Below are 21,208 nucleotides of genomic sequence, written 5' to 3'. Positions count from 1 at the left end.
GATTGATATTAACAGCGTTGATCTACGCACTCTGGGATCTACGTGTATTTATAGATTTATTCTAATTCCGTACGATTCGTGTTTATCCAGTACGAGGATTAACACAATTTGCTTAGAGGCTTTTTACATCTAAAAAGCATAAAATATCAATATGTTTAAATAATTGTTTAAAACTCTATTTTAATGGATTTCGTAGTTGTGTTCATAACATCAGTTGAGCGGGTACCGTTGAGCGTTACTTGTGCCCTCAAATGGCATGAGTTCATTGAGGTGCACCGGTGATGATTTCATTGACAGCCATTAAACTCCATCTGCATTAACGGAAATAATAAAAAGAGTCACCAGACTTGCAATCAGTGCATGTATGGTAACCCGTCTTTGCACGATATGGATAGGGATTTGCTCAGTCCTATTGATGTCATCCCCACAGCACAGCCGATTCACCGTCAAATGTCGATCGTCAACCGCGCGTGATTGACGGTACCCAAAACGTATTAGCTAAACTAAACTATATGTGTGTGTTCGCTACTGTGTGCGCAACGTGCAAACTGTCGGATGTGTTAAGGGTTTACGTTTTGCTGAAATAAACGCCCTTCCATGTCTCTCAACAGTTACCTTTCCTGCATGACAACGGTACAAGAATCTGTATCAAAACGTCGTACTCACGAAATAAATGGTTATCCAGCTGGTCAATATAAACACTTATCTTTGTTCTGATGTTTGGTATGAACATGAATATTATCCCCTACTTTTCTAGGCGTATTGTATGTTCTCTGTATCTTAGGATTCTGGCTTTCGGGATTTCTCTATGCACTGTGATTCACGACTGAAAATGAATTATGGTGCGATAGCATTGAGACAAAATGGTATCTTTACAGTTTTCAAGATTGTAGTGGTGGTGGGGTAGTCTAGTGGTTAAAGCGTTAGATCGTCACGCCGAAGACCCGGGTTCGATTCCCCACATGGGTACAATTTGTGAAGCCCATTTCTGGTGTCCCCCGCCGTGATATTGCTGGAATATTGCTAAAAGCGGCGTAAAACTTAGTTTACTTCAAGATTGAAGCGCAATAATGTTTACTGATATTACTTGTTTAACTTTAGATACGTACAACGCCGCCCTTCTGAAGAATACAACGCAGAGTTCGGTAATGACCATCTACACTCAGCTCCACAGTGGGCTAGGGGTGGACGGAGGAGACACAGAGTGGGCACAGGTCATTCACAATTGTTCCACGACCAAAGAAGAAACGAACTCCTCCTGGAAAGTCACCTTTGACGCTGAGAAGCCCATCTACGCCATCAACATCACGACGTCATATGGTAAGGAGCTACCATTATCATCTCACAAACACAGGTTACAATAATGTGTGTTGCGTTGTCTCAACTCGGATGTGTCGAATACCAGGCACACACCAGTCCGAGCAAACTCTATCTTAAATGTCACTATTCCAACCCACATGTTTCCAAATGGATGTGTCGAATATCCGACACAGTGGAACTCACCAGTCCCAGCACACTCTATTTTGTGACCAAAAATACGTTCTATCTCGAACTCGGAATCATGAAAAAACCTGTATCGCTTTTAGTAGCTTAAAGACTGTGTGAAACATCAAAGACAGGAAACTTTTGTTGATCTTCAAGATCCTCAAGAGTTTAAGACAACGGGGATATGTGTGTTTCTCTGGCCTATCATCGAATCATCAACCAATCTAAACTAAGATTTTTAAAAGACACGTGAAATATGCAATATGCAAATGTTCAGCCCTAATAAAACATTGGGTTTTCATCTGTTACAGAGTACCCCCTTGGTGACTTTGTCGTGGAATTTACGTCTTGCCTTAACGGTGGTTGTGATTACATTCCCTGCTACCAGACTAACAAAACTGTGCCACCAGGGGAAACAATCCAGATACAATGTGATCCTACAGGTGGAACAACTGGAGGAACTTATGCTAAAAAGATTCGCATCCGATTATTGGGCAGTTTGAAGAGGCGACTTTCCGTGTGTGAAGTGGAGGTGTATTCCACTGAAGGTATGTGTCAAATGTCAGTTTGATGTGGGGATGAAGTCGACTGCATGTATGTGTCCAGTGTCAGTGTAAGGTGAGCTCCTTGTGTAGTGTCACTTGTGTACCCCTGTGCAGATCGATGCTCATGCTGTTGATGACTAGATTGTCTGGTCGATTTTACACACCTCCGCAATAGAGCTGGAATATTGCTGGGTGCAGCGTAAAACTAAACGGTGGCGGTTCTCTCCAGCGCGGTGGCCGTTTTCTCGATTTTTTGGGAGTCCGTTTTCACTGTGGTCCGTTTTCTCCGTATCCCAACTAAACTCACTCACGTATGATAATCACTTAAGATGTTTACAGGCTGAATATTCCGAACTTGCTATTGTTGTCTTTTATTTTGTAATTCAGCTATGGCGCACAACATTGCCTTGAACCAGGCTACACATCAGAGCTCAGTGCAGGACACGACATTTTCAAGGGCCGGCTGGCTCGCTGTGGACGGGAACGATAACCAGAACGAGTCGTATTGCAGCGCAACCAGGAACACTAGCGACCCCTGGTGGCAAGTTGACCTGGAATCGGAGAAAAAGATTGAATTACTGGCTATTCATGGTACGAAGCCTCACATTGGTTACTTAATTGTTTCAGAAGTTGTCCAAACATATGTAATTGTGATACCTATTCATTACTGGTGTGAAACGAGTATGTTCCTACAGAACATCTGTATTGGAAAAGTAAAAAGGGTTTTATATATTACAGTAACCTGTGTTTAGACAACATAAATCAAATTGGTATTATTTCACTTTAAGATTGATTCTGTTTGAAGTGTAAATGTACATCCTTACTATACCAGTGCACATTTTGAAAGAATAAGTATGTTTTAGAAGTAGGTCTATACTAACTTGGGGCGCTGGGGTAGCCTAGTGGTTAAAGCATTCGCTCGTCACGCTAAAGACCCGGGTTCGATTCCTCACATGGGTACAATGTGTGAAGCCCATTTCTGGTGTCTCTCGCCGTGATATTGCTGGAATATTGCTAAAAGCGGCGTAAAGCCATACTCAGTCAGTCACTCACTATTACTAACTTGAAACCTTAAATCGTGCTCAGTCAATATCTTAAAATATGAAGAATATATGGAACGAAACGCAGAGTGTAAAATTCATAAGAAACCTTCTCTCTTGCAGGTCATGCCCTAGAAAACGTCACAGTGTACGTCGGGGTTGATTGTTGGCCTGATCAAGTTTGCTACAACGTATGTGGAGAACGCACAGAGATGGGGGATCACTTCTACCTGACTTGCGGCGCCAACACTACTGCAAGATACGTTAAAATTGCTCTGAAGAAAGATGGCATATTAACTCTGTGTGACGTCCAAGTTATGGTATATAATGGTTGGTATTTCAACATGTACACTGAAACCTTGTTTATCCTGTAATATGCAATGTAATCGTTCGGATTAACAAATTTCGTATTAACGAGTCTTTGATACACGGTAATTTATAACAGTAATTTATCGTGCACATGGGTTGCTGAAGACCCAATTGTACCCTGATCATCACGGGTACAGCCCTTATATAGGTGGTGGACGCTTGGTATAGGAGTTTTGTAAAAAACTCAACTGATCTTTAATACCTAATATTGGTTATGAGTGAGTTTTTTTCAGTGAGTGAGTGAGTATGCTTTTACACCGCTAATGCCCCTTTCAGAACCGTCTAAACTTCACAACGTTGCAATGTTAATCAAGCATGTCCAGTGAGTCAAACTATTTTCCTAGATGTTCCTGGAACAAAGGATATATTTTACAGAATTTTCTTTGTGACATTATTTTCAGCTTTTTGTGCTAAATAATTATGCCCGCGCATTCAAACACTGCTTAACCGCAAATGTTGTTCTTTATGCAATTGTGATTTAACCACGATGGTTAAAGCTTACTACTGCTCTCGAAGTAGTAATTATGTGATGTTAGATATTGGTCGGCGTAAGTGAAGATATCTAAGGTTGTAAACATTTAGAAAACGCGGTATTAAATCACTGGATTATGGGTAACTCGATTGTTAACAGGCCGCCGACCGACAGTCTTGTTATATAAGTTACAAACACTCATTATGCAAATAGTTTGAGTGGAATGGACTGCCGGTAACTATAGGACAGGACATGGGAACACTGATGACATTATGATTTTCAGTTACTCATTCTCATAAGGGGCGGTGGGGTAGCCCAGTGGTTAAAGCGTTCGCTCGTCACGCCGAAACCCGGGTTCGATACCCCACATGGGTACAATGTGTGAAGCCCATTTCTGGTGTCCCCCGCCATGATATTGCTGGAATATTGATGAAGGGGCGTAAAACCACACTCACTCAATCCCATAATTTTCAAAAATAGTTTTCCTTGCATAGGAATAATTGATACTGGTTATACTGGAACGTTGACGTTATGGTCAACGTTGACGTTTGCTGGTGAATTTCGACGTGGTGTTGAAGTAGTGTATTTATTTGCAGATCCCACTACGACAGCCCAGACAACTACGACTACATCATCAACTGACAATGTAACCTATGCAGCGACAACCACGGATACAGATACTACCGACAACACTTGGACAACACCAAGCTACAACGAAACCACTTCACCTCCGACAACCAACACAAGCTACAACGCAACATTTGCCAGTGAGACAACGTCCGCAAGTAACAACGCAACCACTATATACGAGACAACGACCCAAAGCAACAACGCAACTACCACAAATGAGATAACGACCCCAAGCAGCAACGCAACCACAACACATGAGATAACGACTGAAAAGAACAACGCAACCACAACACACGTGACAACGACCCAAGGCAACAACGCAACCACAACACGCGAGACAACGACCCAAGGCAACAACGCAACCACAACACTCGAGACAACGACCCAAGGCAACAACACCACCACCGTGAATGAGACAACACCCCGCAGCAAGAACGATGAAACGACCCCGAAGAACAATGAAACCGATTCAGCTGCGACAACGACAACAACATCAAGCAGCACCGCAACTAATTCAGCTGATAATTCCCATAATGACTCTTCAACAGAATCTTCAAATAACTCTTCGCCGCTGACAACTTCAGAAACAACAACAACGACGACGGCGACTACTACTACTACCACCACGACAACAGAAACAAACACTGATCCCAAACCACCAACTCCATCAGAAAATCAGACTACGACAACAGTACATGGCGACTATGTGACGTCCCCAAGTTATAGTCTGTCAGGTAAGTTAGGAACATAATTGTCTAACTAATGAGTGAGTGAGTATGGTTTTACGCCGCTTTAAGCAATTATCCAGCAATATTCCGGCTGGGTTTAATTACTGGACATCGAATGATGGAGATTCATTAACACATTTTTGTGATATTGTCAGAATCGTTGAAGGAAAGTGTTTTATCATCACACTTACATGTCCTGTTGTTTTGCAATGCACGATCTTAATTACTTTTCACATATCGTTCATGTAAGATCTGGGCGGTGGGGTAGCCTAGTGGTTAAAGCGTTGGCTCGTCAAGCCGAAGACCCGGGTTCGATTCCCCACATGGGTACAATGTGTGAAGCCCATTTCTGGTGTCCCCTGCCGTGATATTGCTGGAATATTGCTAAAAGCGGCGTAAAACTAAACTCAGTCAGTCAGTCATGTAAGATCTATGTTAGAATTGGTCTTGAGTAAACCATGCTTGTCGTAAGAGGCGACTAACGGGATCGGGTGGTCAGGCTCGCTGACTTGGTTGACACATGTCAATTACGTAGATCCCTGATGATGATGTTGATCAGTCGTTAGTCTGGCATATAGCTGGAATATTTTTGAGTGCGACGTTAAACACCAAACAAACAATCGAGCTTCAGATGTTCACCGGTCAAATATCATAATATTGTACATTTTGGATAGCCATTGTGTTACAAACCCATACCGTTCAATGTTTTACAAAATGACTTCAGGGGCGGTGGGGTAGCCTAGTGGTTAAAGCGTTGGCTCGTCAGGCCGAAGACCCGGGTTCGATTCCCCACATGGGCACAATGTGTTAAGCCCATTTCTGGTGTCCCCCGCCGTGATATTGCTGGAATATTGCTAAAAGCGGCGTAAAACTAAACTCAGTCAGTCAGTCAGTCAAAATGACTTCACAGCAGAGACTATAACAACTATACTAACGCAAAAACCACTTTGAATCAATTATTCCTTCTATAGATACAATTCTGCTTCCAGATAACACAGCATCTGTTCCACATGGCGATCCATCTACGGCTGATGTTCCTGCATGGACAACATATCCAACAACTGTACCAACAAACACAGCTCATATAACAGACCCCACTTCAATCTATGACCCAATCATCAGCCCAACACCTACATCCGCAGAACCCAAAACCGATATGATCCTTAAAACTGAACCAAGTACACTAATAAGCGATCAGACAATCCAACCATCCAGCCAAGGGCTCCAGGCCACTTCCGGTTCAGACCTCGCCTTCTTCTACTCAACCATCCAACCAGTTGAGAGCGTGGATATGTTGAGTGAGGGGTTTACCACCCAGATAAACTCCATCATCGTGCTGTGTTCCTGCTACTGCAAGGCCCCCAACGAGACCAATAGAGTCATCTCCACGGTGGACCTCAGGAATCTTGCTGTGGACAAGAGAAACGTGTCCAAGTTCAGACGTCGCTTCTACAGCGTGTTGGATGAACGCCCTTCGGCTATTTCTATTGGGTCGACGGGAATCTTTTGTCTAGCTTTTGTGTTTTGTCTTTTTGTTCTATCAGATGTGGATTATGTAGTCAGAAATAAGAACAAAATCGCACAAGGAAATATGTAAAATCGTTAAACCCAGACACCATATCAAGAAGTTCAAGGATGAGGTTTACTGAGTGAGTGAGTTTGGTTTTACGCCGCTTTTAGCAATATTCCAGCAATATCACGGCGGGGGACACCAGAAATGGGCTTAACACATTGTACCCATGCGGGGAATCGAACCCGTTTCTTCGGCGTGACGAGCCAACGCCTTAACCACTAGGCTACCCCACCGCCCCTGAGATTTACTGAAATGACATCGTTTAATATAGGATTAAATCACTATAGACATGAAAGTATCGTATATTGTATTATTTAAATGTAAGTACCTTCACAGACGGACAGATTAGACTTTACGCATGTCCAGTGAATCAAAACTATTTTCCTAGCTTTTCCTGGAGCAAAGTATATGTTTTACAAACATTCCTTTATGATTTTTTAACGGCTGCAGTGTTAAACATGTTACCAGTGTATTCAAACACTACTTTCCCATGTAGTGTTTCTTTGTGTAGAGACACTTTACATGACTGATGTCGGTAGTATGTGTATGTTTCGTGTACAAACCAATTGTTTATATTTGTCAAGATGTTATTATTGTGTGATTGCGAAACCCCAGGTATTTCCTATCACGATCTCAGTTGCAAGAAGTGCCTTATTGTAGATATGAAATGTAACATGCTTTCTTATAATTCTGCTTCAACCTGTAATGCACTTATGGTCAGTCATCCGCACCGTGATAACTGAAGCACTTTTTATAGCGGCCCATGACACTATCACTCACTCACACTGTGTACTGTCATGATCTGTGTATGGTTGTTGGAAAACCAACAATAACTATTGTATAATATTCAGTGTTTTAACCTTAAACAAGAAAGCATGGTGTTCCAAATGTCATGACCAGATAGGTTTGTTTCTATTTCAAAGCTTAATTTTACCAACATATATACTGCATGTAGACGTTCAAAATTGGCTATACATCAGTTGACGATTCTACTAAATTACTAACGTTTATACAACATAAATATCTTATGGACCTTGTATTGTATGTATTTTCATAGCATAGGATTTATGGACCCGGTTGAACGATGTAATCTCATAACATAAGACTTACGGACACGACATAACGATGAATTCTCACAACGTAGGACTTATGGACCCCGCTAAACGATGTATTCTCACAACGTAGGTCTTATGGACCCCGCTAAATGATGTATTGTCACAACATGGGACTTACGGACACGGATTAATGATGTATTCTCACAACATAGAACTTATGGACCCCGCTAAATGATGTATTGTGACAACATGGGACTTACGGACACGGCTGAACGATGTATTCTCACAACACAGGACTTATGGACCACAATATTATTCTCACAACACAGGACTTATGGACCACAACATTATTCTCACAACACAGGACTTATGGACCACAACATTATTCTCACAACACAAGACTTACGGACAAAACTAAACGATGTCTTCTCAAAACACAGGCCTTATTGATCCCACTAAGTACTGTGTTCTCACAACATAGGACTTATAGACCGCACTAAACGATATATTCTCACAACGTACGTCTTATGGATCAGAATGAACGACTTATCCACACAAGGACTTGGACAGATATGATTTTGTTCATTATTGTCTTTACGCACAAACCGTGATGCATTGAAGAATATTGTATAATGTGAAGTAGAAGTGATATGAATGTTTTCAAGTGTTACTGTCAATGTTGATGTTTTTATCAAGTCATGACTATAGTCTGTTTGCAATGAAAACGTACCGATGGATTTCACTTTAAACAAAAAAGTAAATCAAGTTCGCAATCTTAATTTCACTTTATTCGATTTACCTTTTTGTTTAGAGTGAAATTCATAGGTACGTTTTCACCGTAAATAGACTATAAACTGTTGTATCACTAGTATTTGGGAATATATGCACCTGTTTTACCGTCATACTTGACATCACCTACCGGTGGAATAAACACGTACAGCATTGGCTCCAGTGTTGCGTTTACTTTGAGTGAGTGAGTATGGTTTTACGCCTCGTTTAGCAATATTTCAGCAATATCACGGCGGGGCACACCAGAAATAGGCTTCACACATTGTATCCATGTGGGGAATCGAACCCGGGCCATCGGCATGAAGAGAGAACGCTTTGACCTCTGGGCTAATATTACACGTGTGTTTCTGATATAAAGCACGTTTATACTACCTACGTGTAATGCGAAATCATTTGACAACACGTGTCTTCTTGAATGAAAGGAACGACATATTCTCACAACACGTGTCTTCTTGAACAAAAGGAACGACATATTCTCACAACACGTGTCGTAATGAAGAGAAGAAACGACATATTCTCACAACACGTGTCTTCTTGAACAAAAGGAACGACATATTCTCACAACACGTGTCGTAATGAAGAGAAGAAACGACATATTGTCACAACACGTGTCCTAATGAAAAGCAGGAACGACATGTTGTCACAGTACGTGTCCCAATGAAGAGAAGGAACGACATATTGTCACAACACGTGTCGTAATGAAGAAAAGGAACGACATATTCTCACAACACGTGTCTTAATGAAGAGAAGGAACGACATATTCTCACAACACGTGTCGTAATGAAGAGAAGAAACGACATATTGTCACAACACGTGTCCTAATGAAAAGCAGGAACGACATGTTGTCACAGTACGTGTCCCAATGAAGAGAAGGAACGACATATTGTCACAACACGTGTCGTAATGAAGAAAAGGAACGACATATTCTCACAACACGTGTCTTAATGAAGAGAAGGAACGACATATTCTCACAACACGTGTCTTATTGAGACGAGGGAACGACATATTGTCACAACGCGTGTCTTAATGAAGAGAAGGAACGGCATATTCTCAGAACACGTGTCTTATTGAGACGAGGGAACGACATATTGTCACAACGCGTGTCTGAATGAACAGAAGGAACGGCATTTTTCTCACAACACGTGTCTTATTGTACCAAGGGAACTGCCAAGGCAATCCAGTGCACAGACAGACAGGTTTATTTCATAGATGTGGCCATGAGGCCAATAGTACAAAATGACAACTTAGATTAAATTTTTACAGAGCGCATGGACATGATTTTGTTTACAAAAATTGCTAGACGGAGTATTATGTTATGGTTCTTAGTATTTAGAAGATGTACAAATTTTTGTTTATTTGGGTTCAAAATATAGATACTTGGTATGTAGTGAGTTCTTTCCGCTGCATATAAAGGACATTTCATTAACACATGATACTCATCTTCTGGTACATTTTTTACAATAATCGCACATAGCTACACTAACGTCATTGTCTTTAGATCTTCTGTACTAAACTATTTTTAAATTGGTGGAGCCACATCTGAATTTTGTTAAGACTCTGCGCAGATGTAACGAAGAGAGTGCGATCAAATACAATTCCGGAACAATATCAGATTTAAAGGCAGAATACATATGCAGTGATTTTGAGTTTCTTATATCTTGTGTCCATTCTTGATAGTACATGTCTTTACAACGTTGTTTGAAAAGATTTAAAAACAATTCCCAGTTTCCGACATTTTGATATATCCATACATAAGCAAATCCATGTTGAAATAATATTGATCGTACTGCCGAAGCCCAGTTAATATCTCCATTGTCGTCTAAACGTTTCAACATATCATACGAGCGACGTGAGTAACGTGTGTCTGGTTGCCGAAGCAGACGTATCCAGAACGAAACAACTCGTGTCATATAATTTACATGTAAAGGGTATCTCCCACATTCTGCTAAAACTGCCTTGTTCGATGTGCGATAGCCAACGTTTAGAACGTTTTTACAAAATTTTGAATGTACTTTTTCTATTCCATGGCGGATAACAGTTCCCCAAATTTCTGCTCCATATAATAATATAGGTTGGATTTTACAGTCAAAGATTTTGAAAAATATATCGAACGGAATTGTTTTATATCTGTACATGAATTTCTTAATAGGAAATAAGGCTTTCTCTGCTTGCTTACACAAAACACCACAAGCTTTTGTGAATACATTTCTACAAGATAACGTTAATCCAAGATACTTATAATAGGAGACAGTTTCTAGTTTCTCTGTTCCAATTGACCATTTTTCTCTTTCTGCTATTCTACCACCTTTTTTAAAAACTATGACCTTTGTCTTATTTGTATTTATTGACAATCCCCATTTCGTACAATACTGTTCTAAGATATCTATCTTTTTCTGTAGGTTCACAACGCTGTCTCCAAATATAGCGACATCATCCGCAAACAGAAGAATTGACAGTGCATTTATAGTCTCATCAATAAAAGCGCCACTATAGTCGCTGTTTATGATGTCGTTAACTAGTTCATCAATGTACATAATAAATAGGACTGGAGATAAGATACAACCTTGTCGTAATCCAGTCACTGGGTTAAATATTTCAGTCATACTGTACTTCGTACACCTAACAGCTGCTTTTGCATGAGTATACATTGAACGTAAAACAGTGCTAATTTTACCATGTAGACCATTGTTGAGAAGTATATATAGGAGCTTGTTTCTGTCAACGGTATCGAAAGCTTTTTTAAAATCAACAAAAATACAGTAAAATTTTCCACGTTTTTCCTTATGTACTTGTGAATAATCGAATTTAGAACAAATAGTTGGTCAATAGTACTGTAGTCTTCTCTAAACCCTGCTTGCGACTCGGAAATGATATCCTGTGTTGAAGCCCAAAGTTTTATACGTGTATCTAGAATACTTGTGAATACTTTGCTAATTATATCAAGTAGAGCAATACCCCTGTAGTTATTGGGATCCTCTCTATCCCCAGCTTTATATAACGGAACGATAAGACCAAGGTTCCAAGAATCTGGAAAATTACCAGTGTTGAAAATCTCGTTGAAAAGACGTTTATAAATAGGTAATAATATCAAACAAGTTTCCTTAATGGCCTCTGTCGGAATACCATCTGCCCCGGGAGATTAACCATTTTTCAGATTCTTAATTGCATTCAAGATTTCATCATTTGAGATCTCGTCACCCAAGATATCGTCACAGTCTCTACATTGTTCACAATTAACGACATGTTGTCACAGCACGTGTCATAATGAAGAGAAGGAACGACATATTGTCACAACACGTGTCTTATTGAGACGTGGGAACGACATATTGTCACAACGCGTGTCTAAATGAACAGAAGGAACGGCATATTCTCACAACACGTGTCTTATAGTACCATGGGAACTGCCCAGGCAATCCAGTGCCTATGAACGTCGCGGTATTATTTTTTCTAACGACCAGAATGAATTCTGTAAAAATGCTATGTTTAACATACGTCCATTTTATTTTTCAGCTGTTAAATGACAAGACAGTTGTCTGTATTGTTACGTTATAAGATGTTATCAAGTCAATGGTATTAATTCTCTATTATTGAATTTCTTGTTTCGGCATTTTTGGTATCACTTTTTTGGTGAAACGTTCACATGCCTTCCAAAGTTCACAATTCATCAGTCGGTTGAGCCACTCATCCCTTGCCATGATGCTGATCTGACCATCCGTAATGGTATACGCTTCAGGCCCTTGTTTGTCATGGAAAACAATACCATCGAAACTGTTGATGACCACTTGAAGTACATACAGTGGTCCCTGGTCATCTACACAGTGTACCAACACATCTATAAGGTCAGGAGGTGGTTCATGGAACGCCTTGTCGCCTGCACTGAGGACTACCATGTCGCTTCGAGTTTTCTCGTAGAGGCTGCATGTAAGTTGGTCAATGTCCACCAGAGGATTAAAGCCTGTTGCCGTCCTTATCTTCGTTTTGTACTGGTCAGTTTTATGACTTGATTCCGTCACTCCAATATAGAACGAGCCACCTTCTGGCAGTTTAGACATTGAACTGACATTGTCTTTCAATTTAAGGTCATTCCATATGTAGTCAGTTATTTCGTCAACAGACACGGGTTTTTTCGTGAGTTGATGTTGAGTGAAAGCTTTCAGCTCAATTGCTCTGTTTTCAAACAAAGGAATGGAATTGGGGACACGGGTCATGTGTTGTCTCTGTAATCCTCGTAAATATGGGTACTTGTCGGCATTACCTCTTAACAACATTCTAACAATATTGAGAAAGGATGGTCTCTCATTTTCGAAGTCATTACGTATTTTAGTATTGAAATTCAACGTTGATACACATTTTGTTTCCGCGATTGTATATACAAGAAAGTCAGTCTCCCTTTCAAAATTTTGAATGTCGGACAGCCATAGACGGGAGAAGCAGTCTGTGAATAAGGAACCATCCTCAATGAGTTCTCCAAACCTTTTCCCAATCGCTTCATCAAATATCTCCAGGTCTCTATCCCAGGCCTCTTGGCCTTCAACATGTACGAGCAGAATACCGCCTGATACATTTCTAAGAGCAGTTGCTCTTTCCGCTAGTTTCTTAAGAAGATTTACTTTCTCTTTGCTCTTCCTTCCAATAAGCACAGATCTGCTGGTATGAAACACAATGACAACCGGATCGCTTGATACCTCCCCGAAGGAACATTTTACACGTCTACAACATGGGCAGGCACTATCCATCTGAAAGTGACAAGGCAATACGTATATTCAGTGTCTTGTAGCTTAATACATACACCGTGGATGGTGTAGAACTGAGGCTTATGATTGTACTGCCCAAAATTCGACCACATCCCTTGATGATATATCAGCATGGCTCGGTTACGCAAAGTCGAAAATATCACATCGCAGAGAGACACAAAACAAATGCTTCAAAAATTTGTATTATGCAGTAATGTAAATGAAATGCACCTAGAAATTCCTTTAAATGACACCAAGACCATTGCCCTGAGTCACAAACTCATATTGAGTGAATTGTTAACATATTTTTTAGGGGTTAAGTCTGGGCTGGAGGGGTATACTTTGGCCTGGTCCAGAATATGCCCCCGGGGTATAAACTGGGCTAGCCTATAGTTTACCCCGGGGTATAATCTGGTGGGGGGTTATTCTGGGCTGCTACACCGGGATCGATTCCCCACATGGGTACAACGAATGAAGCCCAGTTCTGGTGTCGCCCGTCGTGATATTACTGGAATATTGCCAAAAGCGGCGTAAAGCCTTACTCACTCACTATAACATTAAAGGCCCAATCGCCCAAGGTACGTAGTCCCGTCCCTATAACACGCCAGAAATGTATGATTCAAATCTCGGTTCCTCCTCATTACGTTTCTGGGGTTGTCGGCACCATATACCTCCTCTGAGACCTGCATGACTTAGAGATTTCCTCCACAGCCTGATATTATACCTGGGATACTGTTCACAACAAACTCACTCACTTACTCATCACATTAGATCTTTATCATCCCTTCACACTGTGCTATTGGTCATGATTAGGTAGCATGACAGAGTGAGTGAGTGAGTTCGGTTTTACGACGCTTTTAGCAATATTCCAGCAATATCACGACGGGGATTAGAAGTGAACTTGATATTTAAAGACCAATCTACGGAATAATTTTAAAACGTCACATGTTATACAATGATGATTTTTGATAAAACAAATAACTGTGGCGCATCGATGACATTAATGTTTATCCTTGTTCAAAATGATTGTGAAATACTAAGATATAATTCTCAGCGTAGAGTGCGATTGTGTCTGAACTGTCGATTCTTTAAAGAATTTGTCGCCTTAGTTTTCCTCTGATTCTTGGCCCTCTACTTCTGTATAATTGTGTCACGAACCACAGGCGTCCAAACCTTCTTTCAGTCATTGCCGTGATATTGCTGGAATATTAATTTGGTAAAAGCTGCGTAAACTAAACTCACTCACCCTTCCAGTGATCACGAAAATCCAATAAAATCCCTTTAAGCTAGTTGTATACAGGAAAATATAGATTGTTAAAAGATGCATTCGATTCATAGAATATATAATGAGGCGATGTCATCACCGTTTAGATGGAAGGGGTACCACTGAGGATAGGTGTACAATATTAAAACCAGGCATAACGAGTAGGGCTGGGACGATACACTATGTCACGACACGATACATATCGCGATATTTTACCTGCGATACGATACGTATCACGATACATACGCCTTGAAAGAATGACACGGTATCAAGATTTAAAATGATTTATATCAAGGTATTTGTGTTTAACAATAACATTATTGTAATAAATATACAAGTAACTCATCATACTTGAGTATTTTTCTCTAAATAAGTACTGTAACATGTTTAAGATAATATCGTTTTGAATGAAACTTGTGTATCGTTTTGTATCGATACACCAGTCCACGATACGATGCCTGTATCACACTTAAATGTATCGCGATGCATCGGTGAATCGCCCCAGCCCTAATAACGAGGCAGTACTTCTAAACCAATATAAAGTTCTGGAGGAAGTGTTGCTGTAGGAGCATGGTATAGGAAAGAGGAAGATCATTATTCACTGTAGGAGCTGAAGAAACAAAATGTAAAATTTCAGTATTTAATACATTTAATAGTGTGTATACTGTATATTTAATTACATATCACATATTAGGCACACTACGCCATGCTTATCCGATTATATCCCCCCAACAGGAAACTGCTGAAAAACAAATCTAGTCTGAATGCTGAAATAAGGTCAGTTTTACACTCGTACATTTCACTTAAAAATTCTTAAAAATGTGTTTAAACCCTATATGAATACTACTGCTTATTTGCATAATTGGGAAAAGAATTTCCCAGGACATTTAGCTTAACTGTAGACCTCTAAACAAATATAACATTTCATATTTAAAAAATCTTCTAATCCACAAAAAAAATCTAGGGTATACCTTGAAGTGCTCATAAAATACCTCTTTGCGATGCATTGGCAGGATACTATTAAAACTCACCATACATGCATATTTCTACACTTACAGGAATGTATAACACACGTTAGTCTATCAATGAAATACCTTAGCATCTATACAGTGTATACTACCTGTCACACTCCTACACTTACAGGAATGTATAACACACGTTAGTCTATGAACAGACTGTCTATCAATGAAATACCTTAGCATCTATACAGTGTATACTACCTGTCACACTCCTACACTTACAGGAATGTATAACACACGTTAGTCTATGAACACACTGTCTATCAATGAAATACCTTAGCATCTATACAGTGTATACTACCTGTCACACTCCTACACTTACAGGAACGTATAACACACTTTGGTCTATGAACAGATTGTCTATCAATGAAATACCTTAGCATCTATACAGTGAATACTACCTGTCACACTCCTACACTTACAGGAATGTATAACACACGTTAGTCTATGAACAGACGGTCTATCAATGAAATACCTTTGCATCTATACAGTGCATACTACCTGTCACACTCCTACACTTACAGGAACGTATAACACACGTCAGTCTATGAACAGACTGTCTATCAATGAAATACCTTAGCATCTATACAGTGTATACTACCTGTCACACTCCTACACTTACATGAATGTATAACACACGTTAGTCTATGAACAGACTGTCTATCAATGAAACACCTTAGCATCTATACAGTGTATACTACCTGTCACACTCCTACACTTACAGGAATGTATGACACACGTTGAACAGGTCTATATGAACAGACTACAGTCTATCAATGAAACACCTTAGCATCTATACAGTGTATACTACCTGTCACACTCCTACACTTACAGGAACGTATAACACACGTTGGTCTATGAACAGACAGTCTATCAATGAAACACCTTAGCATCTATACAGTGTATACTACCTGTCACACTCCTACACTTACAGGAACGTATAACACACGCTGGTCTATGAACAGACTGTCTATCAATGAAATACCTTAGCATCTATACAGTGTATACTACCTGTCACACTCCTACACTTACAGGAATGTATAACACACGTTAGTCTATGAACAGACTGTCTATCAATGAAATACCTTAGCATCTATACAGTGTATACTACCTGTCACACTCCTACACTTACAGGAATGTATAACACACGTTAGTCTATGAACAGACTGTCTATCAATGAAATACCTTAGCATCTATACAGTGTATACTACCTGTCACACTCCTACACTTACAGGAACGTATAACACACGTTAGTCTATGAACAGACTGTCTATCAATGAAATACCTTAGCATCTATACAGTGTATACTACCTGTCACACTCCTACACTTACAGGAACGTATAACACACGTTAGTCTATGAACAGACTGTCTATCAATGAAATACCTTAGCATCTATACAGTGTATACTACCTGTCACACTCCTACACTTACAGGAATGTATAACACACGTTAGTCTATGAACAGACTGTCTATCAATGAAATACCTTAGCATCTATACAGTGTATACTACCTGTCACACTCCTACACTTACAGGAACGTATAACACACGTTAGTCTATGAACAGACTGTCTATCAATGAAATACCTTAGCATCTATACAGTGTATACTACCTGTCACACTCCTACACTTACAGGAACGTATAACACACGTTGGTCTATGAACAGACTGTCTATCAATGAAATACCTTAGCATCTATACAGTGTATACTACCTGTCACACTCCTACACTTACATGAATGTATAACACACCTTGAACTAAAATACCTCCACCTCTATATCCGACTCAGCTCATTGGGTTGGTGGAGAGCTGAAGTATTATGTTTCCCAATAACAGCCTCGTGCTTTGTTATCTAACATCGGTGATGACAATTCGATGGTTGAATTCAATTGAATCATTCGTTTATGTTATGTCATCAACGTGAACACATATGTGTCTTTTTTACCTCATTTCGTTTTAAAGCTTGAGGTATGCGGAAGTCTGCTCTGGTGATCTGTTGTTCACACGTATTCAATTCCATTTAGAATATAAAAAGCATCTATTGCTACGCTACTTGTAGGCGACACTGCCATTTCAGTTATAGTGTATATCACTAGCCTGGTGTACCATTGAGTGTACCAAGCTATGTTTCCGTACCTTGGATAACCAGCGCATTGTATTCATGGAATGTATGCATGTTTGGTTACTGTGGTAATAAAACGTACAGGGTAGATTGTTAGTAAGGAAGTGACGTCACATAAGGGGGAATTCCCTGAGAAAAGCTTGGCGTCTTTCACATTGGATTCAGAGAAATACTACTTGTTGAACGACAACTAATTACTTTCCAGAGACATTTAACATTCAATATTCCGGGACAAATGAGACACACACACACTCTTCCCTATTTGGTACCCTATTGCCAAACAACAAGGAGTGAACAACAACTTACTATGATCACCGCATCCACACTCGATCACCTAACTGTAAAAGAAATCTGAGACTTTAGTCTTGCGGTAATATTCATCACACGAATGTCCGTATATCGAATATATGTGTAACATCGATTTGCCACAGTCCTCTTCCTTGACATGTGTTGGGCTACCGCGAATAGTACATGACTCAGCTACGCCGATATCAGGAAGTAACTCACGATGTGAAACTGCCTTGAGTTACCTCCCTTACCTCTCTAAGCGAATTGCTTGTCTCTATCCAGAAACAGATGGATTTCTCTTCAAATATTTCTTTTCATTATATTATGCAATAATTCTATTTTTAACTGTGTGTGATGCTGTCTCTCTCCACAAAGTGCTGCATATTCCTTTTATCATATAACGGATAGTGTTATAAACGCGATAAACCAATCCATATTAGCCTGGTCTCATGACCAATATGCAGATGAAGCCACGAGGCAGGAACTGTTTTAGGCATCATACATCGATGCAATGCCTACTTCGTCATAATACCCGTGATGATTCGGGTTAGAATTGGTCTTCAGCAACCCATGCTCGTCATAAGAGGCGAATAATGGGATCGGGTAGTCTTGGGTGAGACATATATCCCATGTACGTAGATCGATGGTCATGCTATTGATCACTGGATTGTCTGGTCCGGACCCGATTATTAATAGCTGTGATATTGCTGAGTGTGGCGTTAAACAACAAACAAACAGACAAAATACTTCGTCATTACAGTATATGTACTAACACTAGGCCTAGAGATCGGATACTCAAATTACAGTAGGGGCGGTGGGGTAGTCCAGCAGTTACAGAATTCGTTCGTCACGCCGAAGGCCTGGGTTCGATTCCCTACATGGGTACAATATGTGAAGTCCATATCTGGTGTCCACCGCCGTGATATTGCTGGAATATTGCTAAAAGCGGTGTAAAAACACAACTCACTCAAATTACAGTGTGTTACATTGTATTCAAGATTGTTTTCTTAAAAACAATCTGTAAGTCATAAAGAATTTTTAAAGAATGACATCAGACAATAAAGGCGTCAACTTGCTTATCAGGGTTTTATAGGCCTGCATCACTTTAGAATATGTTCCTACATCAAGCTGACACGCCCTGGTGTAACTGGAAAACTGCTTTAGGCGCTGTTTAACCAAGGTCACTCACTCACACATCATGATTATAGGGGGGGGGGAACGACCATTATTGGCATGAGTATACCACCACGTCTATATCCGACTCAGCTCATTGGGTAGGTGGAGAGCTGAAGTATTATGTTATGTACGTACAGGAATGTATGACTCACGTTGAACTAAGTATTATGTTACCCAAGTAATTTAATAACAGCCTTGTGCTTTGTTATCTAACATCGGTGATAACAATTCGATGGTTGAATTCAATTGAATCATTCGTTTATGTTATCTCATCAACGTGAACACATATGTGTCTTTTTTACCTCATTTCGTTTTAAAGCTTGACGTATGCGGAAGTCTGCTCTGGTGGTCTGTTGTTCAAACGTATTCAATTCCATTTAGAATATAAATAGCATCTATTGCGACGCTAGTTGTAGGCGACACTGCCATTTCAGCTATAGTGTATATCACTTGCCTGGTGTACCATTGAGTGTACCAAGCTATGTTTCCGTACCTTGGATAACCAGCGCATTGTATTCATGGAATGTATGCATGTTTGGTTACTGTGGTAATAACACGTACAGGGTGGATTGTTAGTAAGGAAGTGACGTCACATAAGGGGAATTCCCTGAGAAAAGCTGGGCGTCTTTCACATTCGATTCAGAGAAATACTACTTGTTGAACGACAACTAATTATTTTCTAGAGACATTTAACATTCAGTATTCCGGGACATATGAGACACACACTCTTCCCTATTTGGTACCCTATTACCAAACAACAAGGAGTGAACAACAACTTACTATGATCACCGTATCCACACTCGATCACCTATTGAATATATGTGTAACGTCGATTTGCCACAGTCCTCATCCGTTACATGTGTTGGGCTACCGCGAATAGTACATGACTCAGCCACGCCGATATCAGGAAGTAACTCACCATGAGAAACTGCCTTGAGTTGCCTCCCTTACCTCTCCAAGTGTCACTACCCAGAAACAGATGGATTTCACTTCAAATAGAAATAGCAACACTTATACCCAAGACACAATACCCATATAACTGGCATTGTAAGGACACGATGCCCGCACATTAAATTATAAAATAATTGCGGTCTGTGTGACTTAATGTGTTCTGTTGAAAAAGTTTGTATTTAATCCGGGTTTTCAATTTATAGTGTTAGTATATTCCACAGTTCGGTAGCTATATGCATGTTTTATTTAGTTTGGTCCGGATTTGATTATTTTCACACCGCCGCCATATAGCTCTGATATTGGTGAGTGTGGCGTTAAACAACAATCAAACAAACAGATAAAAAACTTCGTCATTACAGTATATGTACTAACACTAGGCATGGAGAGCAGATTCTCATATTACAGTAGGGGCGGTGGGGTAGCCCAGTGGTTAAAGCGTTCGTTCGTCACGCCGAAGGCCCGGGTTCCATTCCCTAGATTGGTACAATATGTGAAGTCCATATCTGGTGTCCCCCGCCGTGATATTGCTGGAATATTGCTAAAACCCCAACTCACTCACTCAAATTACAGTCTAACATTGTATTCAGCATTAGTTCCTTTAACAAATCAGTAAGTCATGAAGATTTTTTAAAGAATGACATTAGACAATAAAGGCGTCAAAACGTTTATCAGAGTGAAAGCACTGAATACCTTTATAAAGTTACGAAATGTAATTAGTGGACATGTTGAAAACATTCTCATCATGACACATCGGTTACCAACATTATGTCTGATAAATTCCCTGTTTTGACTTGTACTAAATGTCCCCTTTCTCCTTCGCAGGTGAACAAATGACCTGTATGCGCATGTGGTTATGAAGGGTGGCAAATGATAGTTGGGGTTCGAATCCCGTTTATATATCTCTGATTGTCCGCACCATTGCCGTTATTGAGAGTTTCCCCAAAGTCGTACACGTCAGAGACCTATGTCAG

The 21,208-nt window shown here is 40.1% G+C and overlaps 2 protein-coding genes across 5 annotated transcripts in view; one reads left to right on the top strand and one right to left on the bottom strand.

Annotated features, from left to right (window-relative positions):
* LOC124259015 (serine-rich adhesin for platelets-like) overlaps positions 1-6,977 on the top strand; it is a 35,729-nt gene extending 28,752 nt beyond the window's left edge. Inside the window, exons 3-8 of the mRNA XM_046693085.1 lie at positions 1,102-1,320; positions 1,797-2,033; positions 2,418-2,621; positions 3,194-3,400; positions 4,508-5,275; positions 6,259-6,977. Of these exons, the coding sequence (XP_046549041.1) occupies positions 1,102-1,320; positions 1,797-2,033; positions 2,418-2,621; positions 3,194-3,400; positions 4,508-5,275; positions 6,259-6,866 (2,243 nt within the window). The 3' untranslated portion in view covers positions 6,867-6,977. The remainder of the gene's footprint in view (positions 1-1,101; positions 1,321-1,796; positions 2,034-2,417; positions 2,622-3,193; positions 3,401-4,507; positions 5,276-6,258) is intronic.
* Positions 2,030-20,184, bottom strand: LOC124259021. 4 transcript variants are annotated; one of them, XR_006893737.1, is made up of 2 exons: positions 18,129-18,626; positions 2,030-2,581 (listed from the first exon to the last, which is right to left on the bottom strand). XR_006893737.1 is itself a non-coding variant. In XM_046693115.1 (2 exons), exon 2 carries the CDS (start codon positions 13,420-13,422, stop codon positions 12,271-12,273), a length of 1,152 nt encoding a protein of 383 aa, XP_046549071.1. In that variant the 5' UTR covers positions 20,067-20,184; the 3' UTR covers positions 12,165-12,270. The 4 variants fall into 4 exon arrangements, 3 of the variants coding, with proteins under 3 accessions (XP_046549071.1, XP_046549062.1, XP_046549054.1); XM_046693115.1 differs by lacking the exons at positions 2,030-2,581; positions 18,129-18,626 and adding exons at positions 12,165-13,422; positions 20,067-20,184; XM_046693106.1 differs by lacking the exon at positions 2,030-2,581 and adding an exon at positions 12,165-13,422 and having other exon boundaries at positions 18,129-18,335.
* Between the last annotated feature and the right edge of the window lie 1,024 nt (positions 20,185-21,208).

The sequence above is a fragment of the Haliotis rubra genome, unplaced genomic scaffold (genome assembly GCF_003918875.1).
Source record: "Haliotis rubra isolate DU_JTF1 unplaced genomic scaffold, ASM391887v1 Scf118, whole genome shotgun sequence".
In the NCBI taxonomy this organism is placed as follows: Eukaryota; Metazoa; Mollusca; class Gastropoda; order Lepetellida; family Haliotidae; genus Haliotis; species Haliotis rubra.
Note: the sequence above shows the minus strand (reverse complement) of the source record. Positions and strands in the feature narration are given on the sequence as shown.